This window comes from Athene noctua, chromosome 10, assembly GCF_965140245.1.
Source record: "Athene noctua chromosome 10, bAthNoc1.hap1.1, whole genome shotgun sequence".
NCBI lineage: Eukaryota > Metazoa > Chordata > Aves > Strigiformes > Strigidae > Athene > Athene noctua.
In genome coordinates, this window is record NC_134046.1 from 21,176,915 (window position 1) to 21,194,352 (window position 17,438).

The window sequence follows — 17,438 nt, forward strand, 5'->3', positions numbered from 1 at the left end:
TGTAGGGATTTGTAGCATATATTTACTCCTTGATATTGTGTATTGCCAATTCCTGGCTTTGCATTTGTACACAGAGCCTGTTTTTTATTGAGTTATGCTAGTGACAAAGGATGCCTCGAAATACTCGGCTCTTTTTTTAACTCATCCTCTGTGGTGATGAATAAAGCACTCAGCAGGGTATTGAAGATGGATATATTGAACAGTACATACAATAGACATATGAAAATAACTGTAATGTTAATTGCTGCAATAGTCAATCCAGTTCCACATCATTTTCTGTGTGATTTTAAATGCTATGTATAAAGTTTAAGATTTTTAAATCTGTAGTTATAAAAGACCAATGTTCATTATCACTATGTTTGATTTATACAAACTTTTAGTATAGAAAAAGTCAGATAAAGTATTGGAACACTTCCTATTTTATCAAGCTAATATACTGATGACCCTGTTTTTGTAGACAAAATGGAGTCATATTTTGAAAATTTTCGAGGATTTTTTTGGTTTGGTTGTGTGTTGTCCCCATCTCCCACCCGCCCAGTTCCAATTAAGTGACTGAATTTTCCTCCTTCTGGAAAAACACCTGGAGAGCAATAAGAAAGTAATTTTATTCTCAGTAGGAAAAACCGTAGAGATTAGTTATATCAAGTATTTCAGTTTTATTTACTTTATTTAGATACAAATAAAAAGGTTTCCATTTTAAAGGTTGTTATTTCAAATCTTCTAGTTGTTTAAACTGATGCAGATCTACTGCCTCCTATGGAGCAGTTTCATTTTGTCCAGGCAGAAAATTTGGATCATTTCATACTTAAAAACATTAAAAGCAACACTTAAAAGTAGTTAATTCGATTGAAGTAAAACTGTGTGCACGGTTGGTTTACTGTTTTTCATTATTATTCCTGTCAATTATGCAACTGTATCCATACTTTAAGCAACTTGTCTCATTCTTTCCTCCATTACAGATCGAAGTAGTCAATACTTTCAAGAGTGGCACTTCCTTTCAGGGGGCTCTAAGGAGACAGTCCTCCGTCACAAGCCAGACCCAGGATGTAACAAATATTTCTAGCCCTAGTCACGTATCGTTATCCAATGCTCTTTCCTCTCCTACCAGCACATCTGCTGCTGCGGCTGGGCGTGAGTGTGTATTCTTAATGCATCAGACCTACAGAGATGCCAACTTACGTAGCGGTCATTTGAGACTAAGCTACTTTGCCCTTTCCCATTTTGTCCTGTAATGTTTATTAGTTCACCCGTACCCAGAAACACATAACATGATTACTTTGTGTACAGTAGATACTCTCCATGAGTCATTGCAAGTTTTGTTAACTTACTCTTAGGACAGAAATTTCTAGTCATTTTTTCTCTGGTATATTGAGTTTCTGATTTTGCTTGATGCTTCTGTGACATGTTTTCTCAATCTTACTGCATATTTTTTCTACTGCTTCTAAAATATGTACTTTAAATGATTCTACAAATATATTAAGCAATACAGCTTGTCAGATAACAGATCATTCCATCTGAAAGACTGTGTCTAATATAGATCCCTCACGTTCAAGAAAAATGTACTCCAATTAGCACAGGTACAGGAAGGAGCAAGGAAGTAAGAGAATCTAGTTTATGATGCAAGGCTAAGGGATTAAAGTTTATATGAATGATGAAAGAATAGATTTGTTATCTCTAAATTCACTGGGAGGTATGCATTAAGGAAGGAGGGAGCTAGGTAAGTTAAAGTTCAGTGTTGAAACAACAAAATAAATGTGATAACAAATTTCTTTTTTAGAAGCAGCAGGTTTCTAACCACTGAAATCCTGACACAGCTTTCTTTTAGATGCAAACAAAGCATCTAGTGAAGAGGTAAAGTGAATAAAAACTTGAAGTGGCTTATAGTAAGAATGAGCTGCTTCTCTAGCAATGAAATTCCAGTTGCTCAGGAAGAATCTTACAGATCTAATTTTTTCTTATTTCTATTTATTCAGAACTGGGTTTATTTTTATTTATTCAAAACTGTATGTTTTACAGCATAGCCAGCACTATAAGAATATTGAAATTTATAGAACTCAATTTACAAGCTTGTTGCTTCCTTTACAAAGTAATGCAGTATATTCCTTACGCCAATTTTAATGAAAAGCTGGCCAAACAGACAAGAAGCCAGTCTTGTCTGTCTGGCCAACAGAGAGAGGGAAGGCAGACAGAGACAAGGCAAATAAGAGAAAGAAATAAAATCCCAGAACTCCTGCAGAAAAAAAGGAAGCTTGACCTTTCCATTCAGTCTGAGTGCAAACCCCCTCAGTATTTGAACATCAAGCATTTAGACATTATTAGAAGTTTTGTTGGAATGAAAAGTCAAAGGACAAACTGCTTTTGCTGGGAACCCAAAGAGCTATTAAGGTTCTGACTTTGGCAGTTGTTCCTTGGAGAGAATTTGTATCTTTTCCCGTCTTTTCTTGGGAAATGTGACCTGCTAACTTTTACTCTGACAACACCAACCATTTCAGAGCAGCAGCACGATCAAGAGAAGTAAAGTCACTGAGCTGCGTGCCACTGCTGTGCCACAGGCACTGTAACCTGCTTCTGAGAATTCAGGGCCCAAGTTCCATCATTTCCACACTGAGCAGGACACAGAGCACCACACAGAAACCAGCCTTTCATCCAGGCAACGATTTTCCATAATAGCGCTTCTACATTTGAGCAGAAAACAGAGCAACTCATTCTGCTGTGGTAAATGTTTCAATAACATCCTGTAGCCAGCAGTCTGAAAGGATACATCCAATAAAACTGAAGTAGACAATTTATCTTCCCTCTTTTCTCTCCATTGCATCAAAGCAACTAAGAATTGAATAGCCTTGTGTCTTGACAAAGGCTGTGCTAGGTTAAGGGCTGAAGTTAATTAATAGGAGAAAGCATCATCTGCTACAGTTTTTCGTATCTCTTTTTATTTGGAAAAATAAAACAGGTCTACCGAGCTCATCAGTTATAGCCACATTTGTTCAGGAAAATATAAAACATATAATTGATTTCTTAAGTTACCCAGAGATATGTATCTCCATTTCATAGGCCAGTTAGAGATTGGGCCTTATAAAGTGGTTATCCTGGACTGTTAGTATTTTATTACAACACAATGTCTGTTTAGTATCAAACCAGAGAGTGCTTCAAATTATAACCCTTAGGGAAAGTTTCAATTTATTAATACAATGACACAAACCTAATGAATGACAGTGAAAAAGCAAAGAAAAATACCCCTTGGTTTTTATTTTTAAATTAGGTATTTACAGTTTGTTGTTCATCTTCCAGAACCTGTAAAAACTTTCCTAAACAAAATTTCATAGAAATGGGGCATGTTTTTGTGAATTGGCATGGAAAATTTTGGTTGGAAAATGCACACCTAGGTCTACCTTTCAGCTCCTTGCTTAAAATGTATGTGGTGGGACAGGACTGACTTCTTTCCTCTTAGCTGCTCAGAATGAATGAAACCCTAAATCATTGCCTTCTTTCTATGGGGAGGAAGGGAGTAATGTGATAATTGTACCTCTGATTTTGAAGCCTTTATGTCTCTTCAGGAATCTTAAAATATTGCATATGTAGATATATTATGGGGAGTATAAAGGGAAAACATTAAAGATATAGCAAAGAAAAAAGGTCTAATACTTTAAAGGGCCCAATATGAGATTCTGTCAGGAGGAGTTGTTTTCAGAGAAATGGTGCTCAGCATATTGCAACGATCAGAATATTTCAGGTGTCATTTTGGGTGCCCAAAATGTTCTGATATCAGTACTTAATACAAGAGTCACATGATGCTCCATCAATAAGAATATGTAAGTTTAATTTAACAGAGCATGTATGCAGTTCTTTGCTAATTGTATAGCTTTTTAATAATATAGTTCATTGTGACACCTCACCACTCTGTGAGATTTCTTCTGCAGATTTAGAATAATGTTTTGGAATTTTTAAAAAATGTGGGTTTTTTGCAAGTATTTTTGGGCAGATTAATGTTTGATTCAGAGGTTGGTGCATGCTTAAAAAGAAATCTGCCAGTCAAATGCAGCCCCATCTACATTAGTTTATGAAACAGATTAGCAAGTTATTACCTGAAATTTTCAGCTATTCATAAATATGGCACATTCAAGTCTTTCATAGGGTTGCAGGATACCTTCATTGAAAACAATTTATACAAAGGAATGTTTACTATGTACTAAAGTTTCCCTAGTTATGCTGATACTTGTTGGCTGTCACGGTGTTTTTACCAGTAACAAATCACGGATTTCTGGATGTCAGCATTAACTGATAACAGTGAGGTCCATATTGTAAGTGTCTTACTGCTTTTGAAAAATGTCGCAGCTTGAAATAACGTCGTGAAAATTTCTGCAAATTAAAACCTCACATTGTATATACTCTGATAAAAGAAAATTTATTTAAATGCAAACTAAATATACACACATATATAATATGCACACATTTAAGCTACAGAAAAATAAGGCAGTGGGGTGTTGGCCAAGTTCTCAGGTTTAAAGCCTTTCCTACTACATTGCTTAATTAGGTAGAGGATGAGTAGATCTAACTGTACACAAAGTAAACAAGTTATTCTTTATCCTAAACTGTTTATATCTGGTTCTCAGTTGTTGTTTATATTATCAGTATCTATCCCCTTCAAAAGAACATGGTTTCAAATCTTCCAAGAAAGATGCACATTTAATATTCCTTTGTACTTGCTCTTCTACTTTCCTCTCATTCTCGTATATAGTTAATACTGTTCCTAAGTGAAAGCAGCCAGAAACTGCAGGTCCTTGACAAAAAAAAACCCTCCTTTCTTTCATAAAAGGTTATAATTTTAAAATACTGTTAAGCATAGGAAACATTGGGGGAATAACAAACAAACAAAACCAAACCCCACCAGAAGGCAACCTCACAGATTATGAATCAGCTGTAGTTTCTGCATTTGCAAGTTCCTTTTCCCTTGTTCTGTTGAGGTCTGTCATTTTTGCCTGAAGTTTTTAGAAGTGAATGGAATCACAACTTTTTATTATATTAACTCCAGCAACAGTGGCCTCAAACAAGTCACTTGTAAGGATGACACAGGAAAAAATACACAGTGATGACTCCAAATTTTATAGCAGCCAGTTAAAATCTTACTGAACTATCACAAAATATTCTCAGACGTATTTGTCCATCATACAGATCTATGAAGGTTTTGGGGTGGTTGGTTGGTTTGTTTGTTTGTTTGTTAAAAAGTGTTTTTAAGCAAAAGAAGAGCATTAGCACCCTTAAGGCTGAGTTTTTGCACTGGTTCACTTTTTCAAGGGGACTAGAATCTTCAAAAGTGGGGCTAACTTGCATGGAAAGACAACTGTTTTCATTATCACTTTAAGTAAAAAATAGTTGAGATTTATCAGACTTGCCAAGAAACTGTCATTTATAGGTAGAGGCTTTACACATGCAACATTTGCCTCGGAGTGGTATAAGCATCTGCAAATTGTGTCAAACTAACATAAGACGTTCAGCAAGCTTAATTCTAGTGTGTATTACAGTCCATTTAGGAATAGATAATTTTAAAGAGGGAGCTTATTTTAGCTATTTATAATATGCTGTGTGTGAAAACCAGATTCTTTTGTATCAAGAAAAATTATTTACAGTTCCAGCAGCTTTTGCTTTTCTATATTTCTTACATACTTAGTTTCCTATGAATGTAATCAGCTAGACGGACTTTACAACTAAAACATAAGATAAAAACTTAAGATAAAATCTTTTAAGTTTGGATCAAGTTTTCTCATGAAGAAAGATGGGAACAAATATATTTTTTATAAAGATCTTCTATTTTAATAAATGTTAAGGCAACAATTACTGTCCAATATTGATCTGTATTCAGATTACAGACCAAGTCCAGTGGGCATTCCGGCCTTAGTGAAAATGTGAGGTGCTTTCTGTGGCAACATGGTGTAACTATCACATGATGAAATGGAACAAGCAGAACTTAAATTGGACCACATCTAAAATGATGCTTATAAAAGTTGCACCATTTGAGAACATCATTGAACTAGAGACAGAGTTACCATACTAAAGCTTAGAAGTTCCCACTGGTTAGAACCAAGATTTCACAATCCTGCTGGGATATGCAAGACCAAAATCAACTTCTGTCTATCTTCCCTGTAGGGAAACTAACAATGTTTAAAGTCTGACTGTAAACCCAAGTCTTCAACTGGAGATATGGCATGGCAAGAAGGTTTAGACTCCTAACACAGAAATATATTATTTCAAAGGGTTGTATAATCTGCCAAATCTGATACAAAAATGTCAATTTTGCAACAATCCTATAAGAAAAGAGATATGCTATGCAAAGTGGGAGCCTTGCATGTGGTTTTGATCTCATGCTCTAAAATTCAGTGGAATAATAGCCATGTGAACCTTTTGTGAAATGAGAATCAGGCCTGAGGGTTTCATAGAATATATAGGTATTCTATTTTCCTCTTGCTGCATGTGGTTTGACTTAGCAGCAGCACTCACTGGATTTACTGCATATTTATGTAGAGAGAGTAGCACAGATAATATGCATCTGTTTCCCTCATTAAAGCAGAAACCCAGAAACTATAATTTTTCTAAAATTTATTGGGTTTTTTTATTTCATCTTTGAATTTGCTCAACTTCTGCATCATACAGTCCAGAACATACTAGCCACAATGTTTACAGGTGACTAATACATGCAGTATCTCCTCCTATGGATACCTAATCTGATTTTACTCACCTAAAACAGGGAGGATTTAAAAATAAACAAAACCAAATAGACTCAAGATAAGCCTTCTATTTCAACGCTTTACATATGCAACAGAACTTGAACAAACTCATTTACCTTTGTATAGATATAGTCTTAATATAGAATAGTATCAGTTACACATAGGAGTTGGCATCTCTTTGCAAAATTGACCTCTTGTTTACAATTTTATACTAATCACCTTACTGATCTTTCAGTATTGAATTTATTTGCTTCTGCAGTGCCCTACTCTCTACTGTCTGAATATTAAATGTGTTTGTTTTCCCAGAGGGCTAGAGAACATTGGACAAAAGGGTTCAGCAGGAGAGAGTGAAATAAAAAGAGGTTGTGAGTCTTTAACCTTGAGCCTGAAATGAATGTGAACCAAACTTAAGATACTTGGCTTATATGAAGCCAGGTAAACATTCGAGTATAAGCCCACACACTACCAACCATAATACAAATGTTAATGCTTAACAGGCCTTGTGTATTTTGCCTAGATTGTTGTACTTATGAGTGAGATTCTGAACATCCTTTTCTTCTGATGGGAAAAAATCGTAGTATCTAAAATTCTATTTCTTTTATTTTTCTTGCCTGATGCAGTTTCATAAATCTAACTTTCAAGGTGGGATGGAACTGAAGAGTTTTTTCTGTTACAGCTACAGAGAAGAAAGAAGTGGAAACTTATAGCAATGTCAAAAATGTCCTGAAGTGTTGTCCCCACAGTCTTTTGTTTAAAAGCAGTTCATTTTTTTCTGTTGTCTCCATTACTGTGAGAGAAGGGAGCTGTATCACACTGTTTGTCTTCCCTTGGCATTGTCAGTATCATAAAGAAATATCATTACATGAACTCTACATAGTTCATAATAAGCCAACACTTTCTAAGTTCTATCCATCATGGGTATGTCCCTGCTTTTACATGCTGTACAACCATAACAACATTATACAATGTTCATCTGCTTTAATTTATCTTCAAAAAAGGAATGTGGGCTTTGTGTCAGCAAAGCCCCTAAAAATTTTTACACCAGATCTTACTTCAAATCTTGAACTTAAGCATGTATTAAAAGAATTTGTTGCTGTTGGGCCATGTAACTCGGAGTAAATAATATTTTTTCAGTTCTTAGCTAAAATATGACAGTATTATTATACAGAAATTAAAACACCACCTTTGTATCCAACAAGCCCTCTATCTTTGTTTCCACTAACATAATGAAAAAACCAGGGTTTGTTCCTGTAAGTAATAAATTGATACATTGTGGGACAGACCACGAACAAAATTTTGAATTAGACTGTAATGCAGACATTCTGTCACTGAATAAGGTGTGACACTTAAAAACCAAACAAACCAAACCAAAACAAAAGCTTTCTTCTAGATGCCAAGCTAAATATGCAAAGTATAAAGTTGGTGAGGGAGTTTCTCCTTAAGTGAACAATTATTGGAAAACATACATACATCTCTGAAACTGTAGAGAAATTTTAAGAAAAGGTAGTAGTTTTCTACAGCTCCTTAGTGAAGAAAACTTAGAAGAAAGCTAACTTTATGTGTTCTCAGCTTTAGGAATTTGCCCAAGTTTGGCCCTTACGTTACCATTGCATTCAGAAGATAAACTACTTTAGGTATCAGCAGATATGAACTAGTTCTGAGCTGGTATTTCCAGTAAAAATCATCATGAACAAGTAGAAGCTATTCTGGTAACATCTAAATGTTCCTGCAAGACTTGAACAGTCCATGCCAAAACTTTTTCACAGATCTTCACACAAAGTGATGTGACTGCTGGCTGATTGCACATTCTGCAATTATATCTTCAGATTGTTGTGTAAACACATCTAAGCAACAGATGTTAGCGTAGCGTTTTCTTTCAGTCGATGGTTAGTCCAAGCAGCCACTGCGAAGTACCAAATTCAGGTCATGGCAGGCAGGCTTTCATAACTGGCTTTCAAATACAACCCAAATCTATAGTTTTCCCTCAGCTGTGTAAGATGTCATTGAGCCAGCTAGAGTGACTAAAATCTTGGTGTTAAATGCAAATTAGATGCCAAATTTAGGTATTAAATGCAATACAGATGCTTTCCCTACTATGGAACTTGGAACCTCATAAAGTTAAATCAGTTCCTCCTTTGCTAACCCATAGAGTTTGTGCGACTTGAAGAAAAGCTTTACTTAATTTGGATTCTGCTGGATCAAGCATAATATCAAATTGCAAATCTTTTTATTTAAGTAAAACTTTACCTTTATTAAAAAGAATCCAGCTGGCAAATAGAACCTAGAAGTGGCTGTATTCGAGAATGAAATTATTTTGTTGATAAGATATAGCAAACAGTTGCAACTAAATGAGATGACTGCTATTTTTATTTAGATAGCAGAATTAATAGGTAGCTTTGCAGAAAGTGTCACCCTATCAGCCCATACGGTACAGTAAGCATACAATGAAAAGTTTCCTGATTTAAAATAGGACAATATGGTAACCTGTTTTTAAGATTGCCTTGAAAAAGCATACTGTTTTTGTCATTGTTTAGACTAATTAGTTTGTACTTTAAAACACAAGATAGAAAGGCACAGATAATGAGGGAGTTAGTATGTCACCTCTGCTCCATGAGTTCAAATCCTACCTGTAGTAATGCAAATGAAATCTCTTATCCCAGTCTGTTCACGGTGCAGAACCCTCACATAGCACAGCACAACTCAAAGAGATTCACCTCTCATAAAACCCTGGTTTATAGTTCTAGGTGCTCTGTCAGAGGGGTGTTAGGTACATTATATGATCGTAGTGTGTAAAATTCTTATCTTTCTTTTGTCTTGCACCTCTGCCAACCTCCTAAAATCTCCCAAGAACCAGACAAGCCGTTCTGTACCACTCCAATCCTCTTTATTTTGAGCATAAGCAGTCACATGAACTACTTTTTGTACTGTGCCTGCTGTTACCAAATGTATGTATAAAGAAAAGGGAGAGTATTTGGACTGGCCAGATGCCATTTATCTGAAGATGGCATGACTTCTGCTATTGCGATTTTGGAAAGATGATGAATATCCAAATTTAGGGAACATAAACAAGGGCAAAGGTCAAAGAGATCAGAATACAAGTCAGCCTCTTTCTCAGATGTGCTGAAATTCTGTACAACTTGGACAACTCCAACCACAGAATCAGTTAGATCCCACAGCTGTAACACTATGACCCCCATGCCATTACTAAAATGCAGTCTGCCAATTTAAAAAGGAATTAAAGCTTTACAAATCAATGCTGTATTAGGCCAACCAATAACCTGCTAGCGTATTTACATGTAAAAAGACACACATGCCAACCACCAAACCATTTCAGATGTGTGTGGAGAAGCTTTCACAATGCCTGCTTGCACCTTTTCTGCCTCTGCCTGTGTTTTGGTCTCCCCTCTAAGAAACGCTAAAAATTCGCTCATGGACTACATGGAAGTAGAAGGGTAGAACTCATACTTAGTCATAAAACATTTGCCAACAGATCACGTTTTGCCATTCTGTTTTTTCCTCTCTGCCCCCCATCCTCTTCCAAAAAGTTATGTTTTTTTCAGCAGTATACCAGCACAAACCTTCACTTCTTTTCAGAGCTGATAGGTCACTGGGATATAGACAGCATCGCTCCCTTTGCCCACCCAGAGTGTCCCCACTGTGCAATGCTCCTCAGTCTGCTCCTCCCATTTCCTATGGGGAAAGCGATTTGCACTGTCCCTGACATTATAATGGGCTGAATCTGGTAGTTTATTTTCACCCGTGTTCTTACTGTCAGGTAGTTAATGACATTAGATCGACCCTGGCATAAGTCAGCTGGCCTAGTTTAAAGACTGCATATATGGCATAAATTGTGTCGCTTTCAGCATTTAGCTTTACAGTTTTACAACTGAGACACAGAAAATGAAAAAGCTTGCTGTTTAAAAATGTAATTCAATTCAACCCAACAATCAATACATTATTTTATTACATGTTTTTTATATATTAAAAAGATCAATGGCTAGAACAGTGGGTCTATACTCGAGTGTTTACCTCACATATGCATGAAGGAAAAATAAAAGTTGGTTCAAGAATACTATGTTCACATTATCCAGGCTTCCAAGTGTAGTTGTTGTGTGCAAGTTATCTCTGTTCATGTGGTAACTGTGATTTTTTTTTTTTTTTTTTTTTTCCCCTGTGGTAGCATGATTATGCTTAGTACTTTGTCTGCTTGGCTTTTTGTGCTCTTGGCTGCATTCATTTAGATTTTGCTTTAAAACATTGATATTACTTATAATTTTTACACTTGGCTCCTGTGTGTGTGTGTCATACGTACCCATCCAACTGTGTCTGTGTTCTGTGCTTTTCTGTTTGTGAAGTGTGATATGTTATGTGTAATGGTTTTTTAACAAAACAAAAGAGACTTTTTTAATTAAAAAAGCCTTCCTACTTACTCACTGCAAAACTATCAACATGCATGGTTTTACATTTGCATTACAATTAACATGGCTTGTCTTTTACTAGGGATGTACCACACGAGTGGGATGTTCGCTTTCTTTAACCAGTACTTCCCATCAGTTCTTTGATGGCTTTAAACTTGATTTATTTTAATATTGCAGTTGATACAGATATTCAAAATGCACATAACTGAGCCACTCGTTTATGCATATAACATCCAGAGACTATGGACTTCAGCTGCCTGCACTGCCCTAACCATATGCTACATTTTTCACAAAATATTCTCTAACACAGTGTTGCCCTTTGACGGCGCTGCCCCTGACACCTCTTTCCTTTTTTCCCCCCAGATCCGCGTCGTGAAGGCATTCCGTAGCTCTCTCTATGAAGGTTTAGAAAAACCAGAATCTAGAACCTCTATTCACAACTTTATGACTCATCCTGAATTTAGGATAGAAGATTCCCAGCCCCACATCCCACTCATTGATGACACAGACCTAGAAGAAGATCCTGCTCTCAAGAAAAACTCGAGTCCACCGTCTTCGCTGAACAAGAACAACAGTGCTATCGACAGTGGAATAAATCTTACAACTGATACAAGTAAATCAGCTACCTCTTCTAGTCCAGGAAGCCCAATACATAGCCTGGAGACATCACTTTAGCTGAAAAGGTCACTGCAAAAAAAATTTAAAAAAATAAAATAAGAAACCCCACAGCAACCGAAATATATAAATATATATATTAAAAACATTGCTGGCTGAAAAGCTGTTTGAACTCTTATTCACTCTGAGACAAGTGAATGAATCGTTTATCACAATGGTTTTGGGGAAAGAATGAATGGCTGATTTACATACTCCCCCCTTTGTTCCCTTTCAGAAAAACAAAAACAAAAAAAAATCCTGCATGAATGTACTGTACACTTCTGGCCCTTCTTTCTCTCTTTTTGTTTCTTTTTATTTCCTTTTTTTTCCTCCTTAAGCAGGAACTGCAGAGGACTTCTTTCTGAGGCTATTTATCCAATTCACTGGTCTGTGAGTTTTTTGAAATGCTTGTGTGGCATGGACTCAATTGTATAGATTAATTTAAATAACTTTTTTGAAGTTGCAAAGCTTAACTTGCACAGTAGATTTGCACCAGTTGGACAGAGGAACTTAAACATTTATGAGACTATATATAGAGATATATACATATAAGTATATACATAATTAATTATATATATGTATATATCTATCTATATATATATAGTTATATATATATAAAGTTTCTTTGTTGGCATGTTGCCTTGTTTCTGCTCAAATTGCTCTGACTATTTTAACTTATTTATGTCCTAAAAAAGAATGTAATTTGTTTACAAACCTGTAGATAATATCCTTAACTATTTGTAGGGTTAAGAAAGCACCTCCTGCCGAAGTAGTATAAAAATGGCTCAGCTCAGCTCATTGAAAACGTCTGTAATATCGCACCCTGGATATTTTATTACAACCGTGTTCTGATTTCTGCCTGATTTTTTTTTTTTTTGTTAAATAATGTAGATACTGCTAGTAAGTAACAAAAGAAGCCAAAATATAACACATTGGATGTAGCATTGTGATCCTATATACAGGGAGGTAAAACAGGCTTCCTTTGTTTCAAATAAAAATCAAAACGATCAGGTTCTCTCTTTTTTTTTTTTTCTCTGTGATAATCTGCTTGAACTTGTTTTGGTGCAACATACAATAACGGAGGCTATTTCATTCTTTAAACATATGGCAATGGCTTCCAAAAATATTTTTAGAGACATATTATATGAAACTGAGTTGAGTTTATAATTTAAAATAAGTTATATTTGGTTTGTCTATATGGAGATAAAGCTAATGTTAAAATATTGTGATATATTGTGTTAATCCTTTTCAGTTAGTAATTTAGGCATTTATTTCCTTATTACTTGCAAAGTATGGGCTGTTGGCATTTTGGATGAAAATCACTGTAGGTTGTTGCTTTGATTTTTTTTTTAAAGAAAAATATAATTTCTGCACTATTAGGTCTGAATGAAACTATTAATTGTATACTGAGATGTGCTTTGTGTGATTTTTTTTTTTTAACCAAGCTTGTCTTCCTGTAGTCACAAGGTATACTGTAACACAGTAATACATTATTTTACCTTGAGCTTTCTACAAAGAAAGCTATTTTGAAAACCTGCAGTATAGAGGGTGAAAAATATTTTTCAAGATGGTAACAGCCCTGATGACTTAAAATTTATGAGCTTATATAATTGCTTTGTCAACCACTTGAATGCTAAGCACTTTGTGGATCACAGATTTTTCATAAATAATTTTTGTATTTAATATAAAGTTTGCTTGGAGACTTTTCAGCATATGATCTTTTCCATAACTGTACAGTGCAAAAGACATTTTGAATTACACAATTGATTATGCCAGATGTGTTGAAAAACACTCTCAAACTAGCTTGATAAATTGATTTGTTAAGGTGTTACTGGTTGTCTTAAAGTTGGCTCATAAAGTGGTGCATCTCTGCAGTCACAAGAACTAAACCAAGCCAGAACTCTCCAAAACAAGATTAGACTCATGGCCAAACTGCAGACTGAACTGACTAAAATGTTTTCAGGGTGCATCAAGACTATTCAGCCAGGTAAAGCTCTAATCAGCTTGAATTGCCAGCTTCCGGACTTTTGTGTAGAAGCTTGAATGTTTTTGGCTTAAAGTCTTAGTTCACCATCTGATCCAAACTTTTCACTGAACAACAGAACAGGTCTTTGAAGGCATATACAACTCTCTTTTCAACAAATAGTGACCCGTTTCTTAACAGTAAAAAGCTAGCATGAAAACATAATTACTTTAGCTAACTCCTAGCAACAAAGTGATTGAAACTCAGTCAGGATTGTTCTTTGCTTTGTAAATACGGTGATTAACATTTGTATAACATGTATTGGGTTTCTATGGCCTATTTGGGATATCATATTCAGAAGAAAAAAAAAGTGTTATCTATTTACAGGGAAGCCTCTAGCTTTGGACTTGAACATCTACAGAAGCTATTAATACTGGAACAATTTATTTTCAGCATCTTGACACTGACTGTTTGCCTTTTTATTTTTCAAGCACTCTTCATATTTTTTCTTGGTTTCATTTTTTAAAAAATTTTCCTGTAGGAGTACCCCTCCCTAAGGTACCATTTGCAGACTTGAAAACTGTTAAGAAAATGAACACTGCATTCTGTGTATATATAGTAAAACATATAAACTGAGATGCATAGAAAACTTGGGCTTTTGTGAGCAGAGACTGTGCTTTATGTATATGATAGACTTTTTTTTTTTTTTTTTTTTTTTAAAGCAGAATAGCTATGACCTTTCAACTACAAGTCGTGCATCACAATTCCTTTCTTTTATTGCTTGACCTCTCTGTGATGGGAACAATGGATCAAAAACCAAAATGATCAGTTTGTTAAAATTCCCTGCAATATATAAATGCTCGCTCTCTACGTACTGTACTTAGCAGCATGAGATTTGTGGACAACAATACAGTGGTACATTGGCAATCCATCCCACTAGGGGTTATTAATATATGTTCATTCATCTGTTTTTATGAATTTTTTTATCTAGACAATAATTGTAAATAAAGAACTTACTCTGTCTGTTCATTTAATACTATGCAAAAGGTTATGCTTTCTATTGTTATTCTTATTCCTACAGTGTGATGCTGGAATGTTTGTGGTTTCAAAAAAAAAAAAAAAAAAAGACAAAAGTAAGTAAAATATGTGATGTAAATTATTTTATAGTTTGAAACAAAATGATAAAGTTTTACTCTTGCTGCTTTCTGTCTAATAGATCTCTCTTGGCAGGAGCACAAGTGGAAAATTTAAAGAAATAAATTCACAAAGCAGCATGAACAATAATGGTCTGAACGTAACAGCTTTCTTTATTTTCACCTGAAGTCATTAGATCTAGCTCTGGATTCCCACTAGGCTATTTTAATGTAAAGGTGTATGTAAATCTCCTGGACTGGCAGTCAGAAGCCAGCTCACCAGTCAGTGGTCCTGGCAGTGAGTCAGCCCAGAGCGCTGTTAATTCTGACTGACTCTGGTCAGTGTAACGCCTAGAAAGATTACCTCGGTCCATGCTGTGGTGGTGCATGGTGGTGGGAATGGCTGATGTGAATGTTGCAGTGAAGTCGGCTGAAATTACTAGGTACAGAAGAAGTAAAAAGGATGAAGCCCCTGTGAATTTGCATATGAAACAATTAGTTTAATCTTGGTCCTAAGACAGCAGCCATTGAAGTCTGTTTTCCTATCACTTCGGCCCATATGACACATCCTTCCATTTATGTATGTTTTTTCATCTCTTTTTTCCTCTGTCATGATCAGAAAAATCATCACTGAAACTTTCTAGAACTGGGGAATTCAGTTCAGGACTCATGCCCTCCCACTTAAGACCTTTAAAATTGTGCATATGCAGTACCAGGGAAAAATGAGGGAATTCCCATTCTGGTGCTCAGACCCTTGGTCCAGAAGTCCCTTTTTTCTTCAGCTTAGACTAATGCAGTTGTTCCATAAACTGCAATACAGCCGGTGATCATACAGTGTTATTGCACTAGCAACAGCAAGGTTTAGCAGTTAGTAGAACAGACATACCGGGTTGAACTTCGCACACAAGGTGTGAGGTGAGTAACTATCATACAATCACATTTTTAAAGGTAAAATTCTTCAGTTACAGATTTTACTATCTTATCTAGATTTCAAGCTTTTACTCACAAATTATTTATGACAAGAAATATTTGATGGCGGCCAAAACTACAATAGGAGAAAAGTTACCAAGAAATAAAAACATATTCAACACAGTACATTCAATAAAAACCTTATAGAAAACAGTTAGCAGATTTCTTGGATTAGTTGAGCTTTACAACTACTTCAGAATGAAACTTTTCTGCTTTGATTTTGTGAGCTCAGTCTAGGTAACAATCTGAAAATATTTTTCTTTTAATTCTTTGTCACTCATTTACCTCCTTCCTACACACATAACTTTATTTTGCAGCCTTCATCCAAGTGCGCTTGGCAGGACTCTTCATCCCTGCAAAAAATTATGCACGTGTTGAGGTGTTAGTAAGAAAGAGGACTTGGATTGTTCTGTGTGTTTTAAGTGCTGTCTGTATGTTAAGCTTCTGTCAGCTTCAGAGATCTATTTTATGAGTTGTACTTTTTCAGGAGTGTGTGTGAAATACTTTCTTAGCACTGCATGGATGTGAGTTATACCTGTAAATTTAGAAAAATAACCGGGATGAAATTCCCCACTACACTGACTTCCTATTCTTTTCATCAAATTGAAGATTCGGAAGGGCACATAGTATTAGAAGTTACTAGTCCATCACAGCAAACTGATAACTGGATTCAAAATCAAGAATGAAATCAAAATATGCCAGGCTTTATTCTTGCTGTTCTTCTTTTATCCATACTAAATATACTGTTAAGAAGACAATGAGGGTAGTCATGCATGCCTAGATAGAAAAATCAGGTGCTGATCATGTATGCTGATGATATGCTAAATGCCACTATATGTATTTGTCATGAGATTTGTACGGATATGGAATGGGGGAAATGGTTCATAAATGGTGGATGAAGGAGAGGCAAAAGAAGAAAAGCAGGAAGAAGGTTCACTGTATCCTGAAATGAAATCCCAATTGCTTATTTTGACTTCATCTAGGCATTGAGTTTTAATGCAAGAAATACTCAAATGGTATTCTCTGTCTACCAGCCTTTTCCAACTGAAATCTGAATTCATGAGTAGGCTAAGGTTCCCAAAGTGAGGACTAGACCTCCAGCTGGAAAACACTGATATACAAAACTCTTACTCAGCTGTTACTGCAAACCTGTCCTCTGACTGACCAGAAGGTTGACCAGAAGTTGATGATCTCCAGCATCCCCTTCCAACTTTTTTTTTATTCTATTATTCTATGATATGAAAATAAATTATGCAACTTGTGCTATTGGTTTACTTCGGTGTAGTAGCGCACTACTCACACAAACTGAGAGAAGACTAGGGTTCAACACACCAAACTTCCTGTTGGTATTACATTATTATTATAGTTGCTTTTGAGGAACCACAAAGAACTAAGCAGTAGACATTTCCTACTTATGTTTGTATTCCTGCAGCAGCAGTGTGAGACATTGACATAATAAAACATAATAATAAAAAGTACATAATAAAATTTATTCATGGTCCAGATCAGGACTGTTGTCCATATGTAAATTGCCCTGGGTTATAAACTACAAATCCATATTTCTAATTTTATCAGTACATGA

The 17,438-nt window shown here is 35.5% G+C and overlaps 1 protein-coding gene across 8 annotated transcripts in view; it reads left to right on the top strand.

Annotated features, from left to right (window-relative positions):
- Positions 1 to 17,114, top strand: part of ATP2B2 (ATPase plasma membrane Ca2+ transporting 2) — a 252,940-nt gene extending 235,826 nt beyond the window's left edge. For 3 of the 8 annotated variants that reach the window (XM_074914650.1, XM_074914654.1, XM_074914655.1), the window contains 2 exons: positions 960 to 1,131; positions 11,501 to 11,639. In XM_074914650.1, the coding sequence (XP_074770751.1) occupies positions 960 to 1,131; positions 11,501 to 11,526 (198 nt within the window). In that variant the 3' untranslated portion in view covers positions 11,527 to 11,639. Of the gene's footprint in view, positions 1 to 959; positions 1,132 to 7,025; positions 7,082 to 11,500 lie in introns of all 8 variants that reach the window. The other 5 variants (XM_074914648.1, XM_074914649.1, XM_074914653.1 and 2 more) reach the window with 3 other exon arrangements.
- The last annotated feature ends 324 nt before the right edge of the window (positions 17,115 to 17,438 follow it).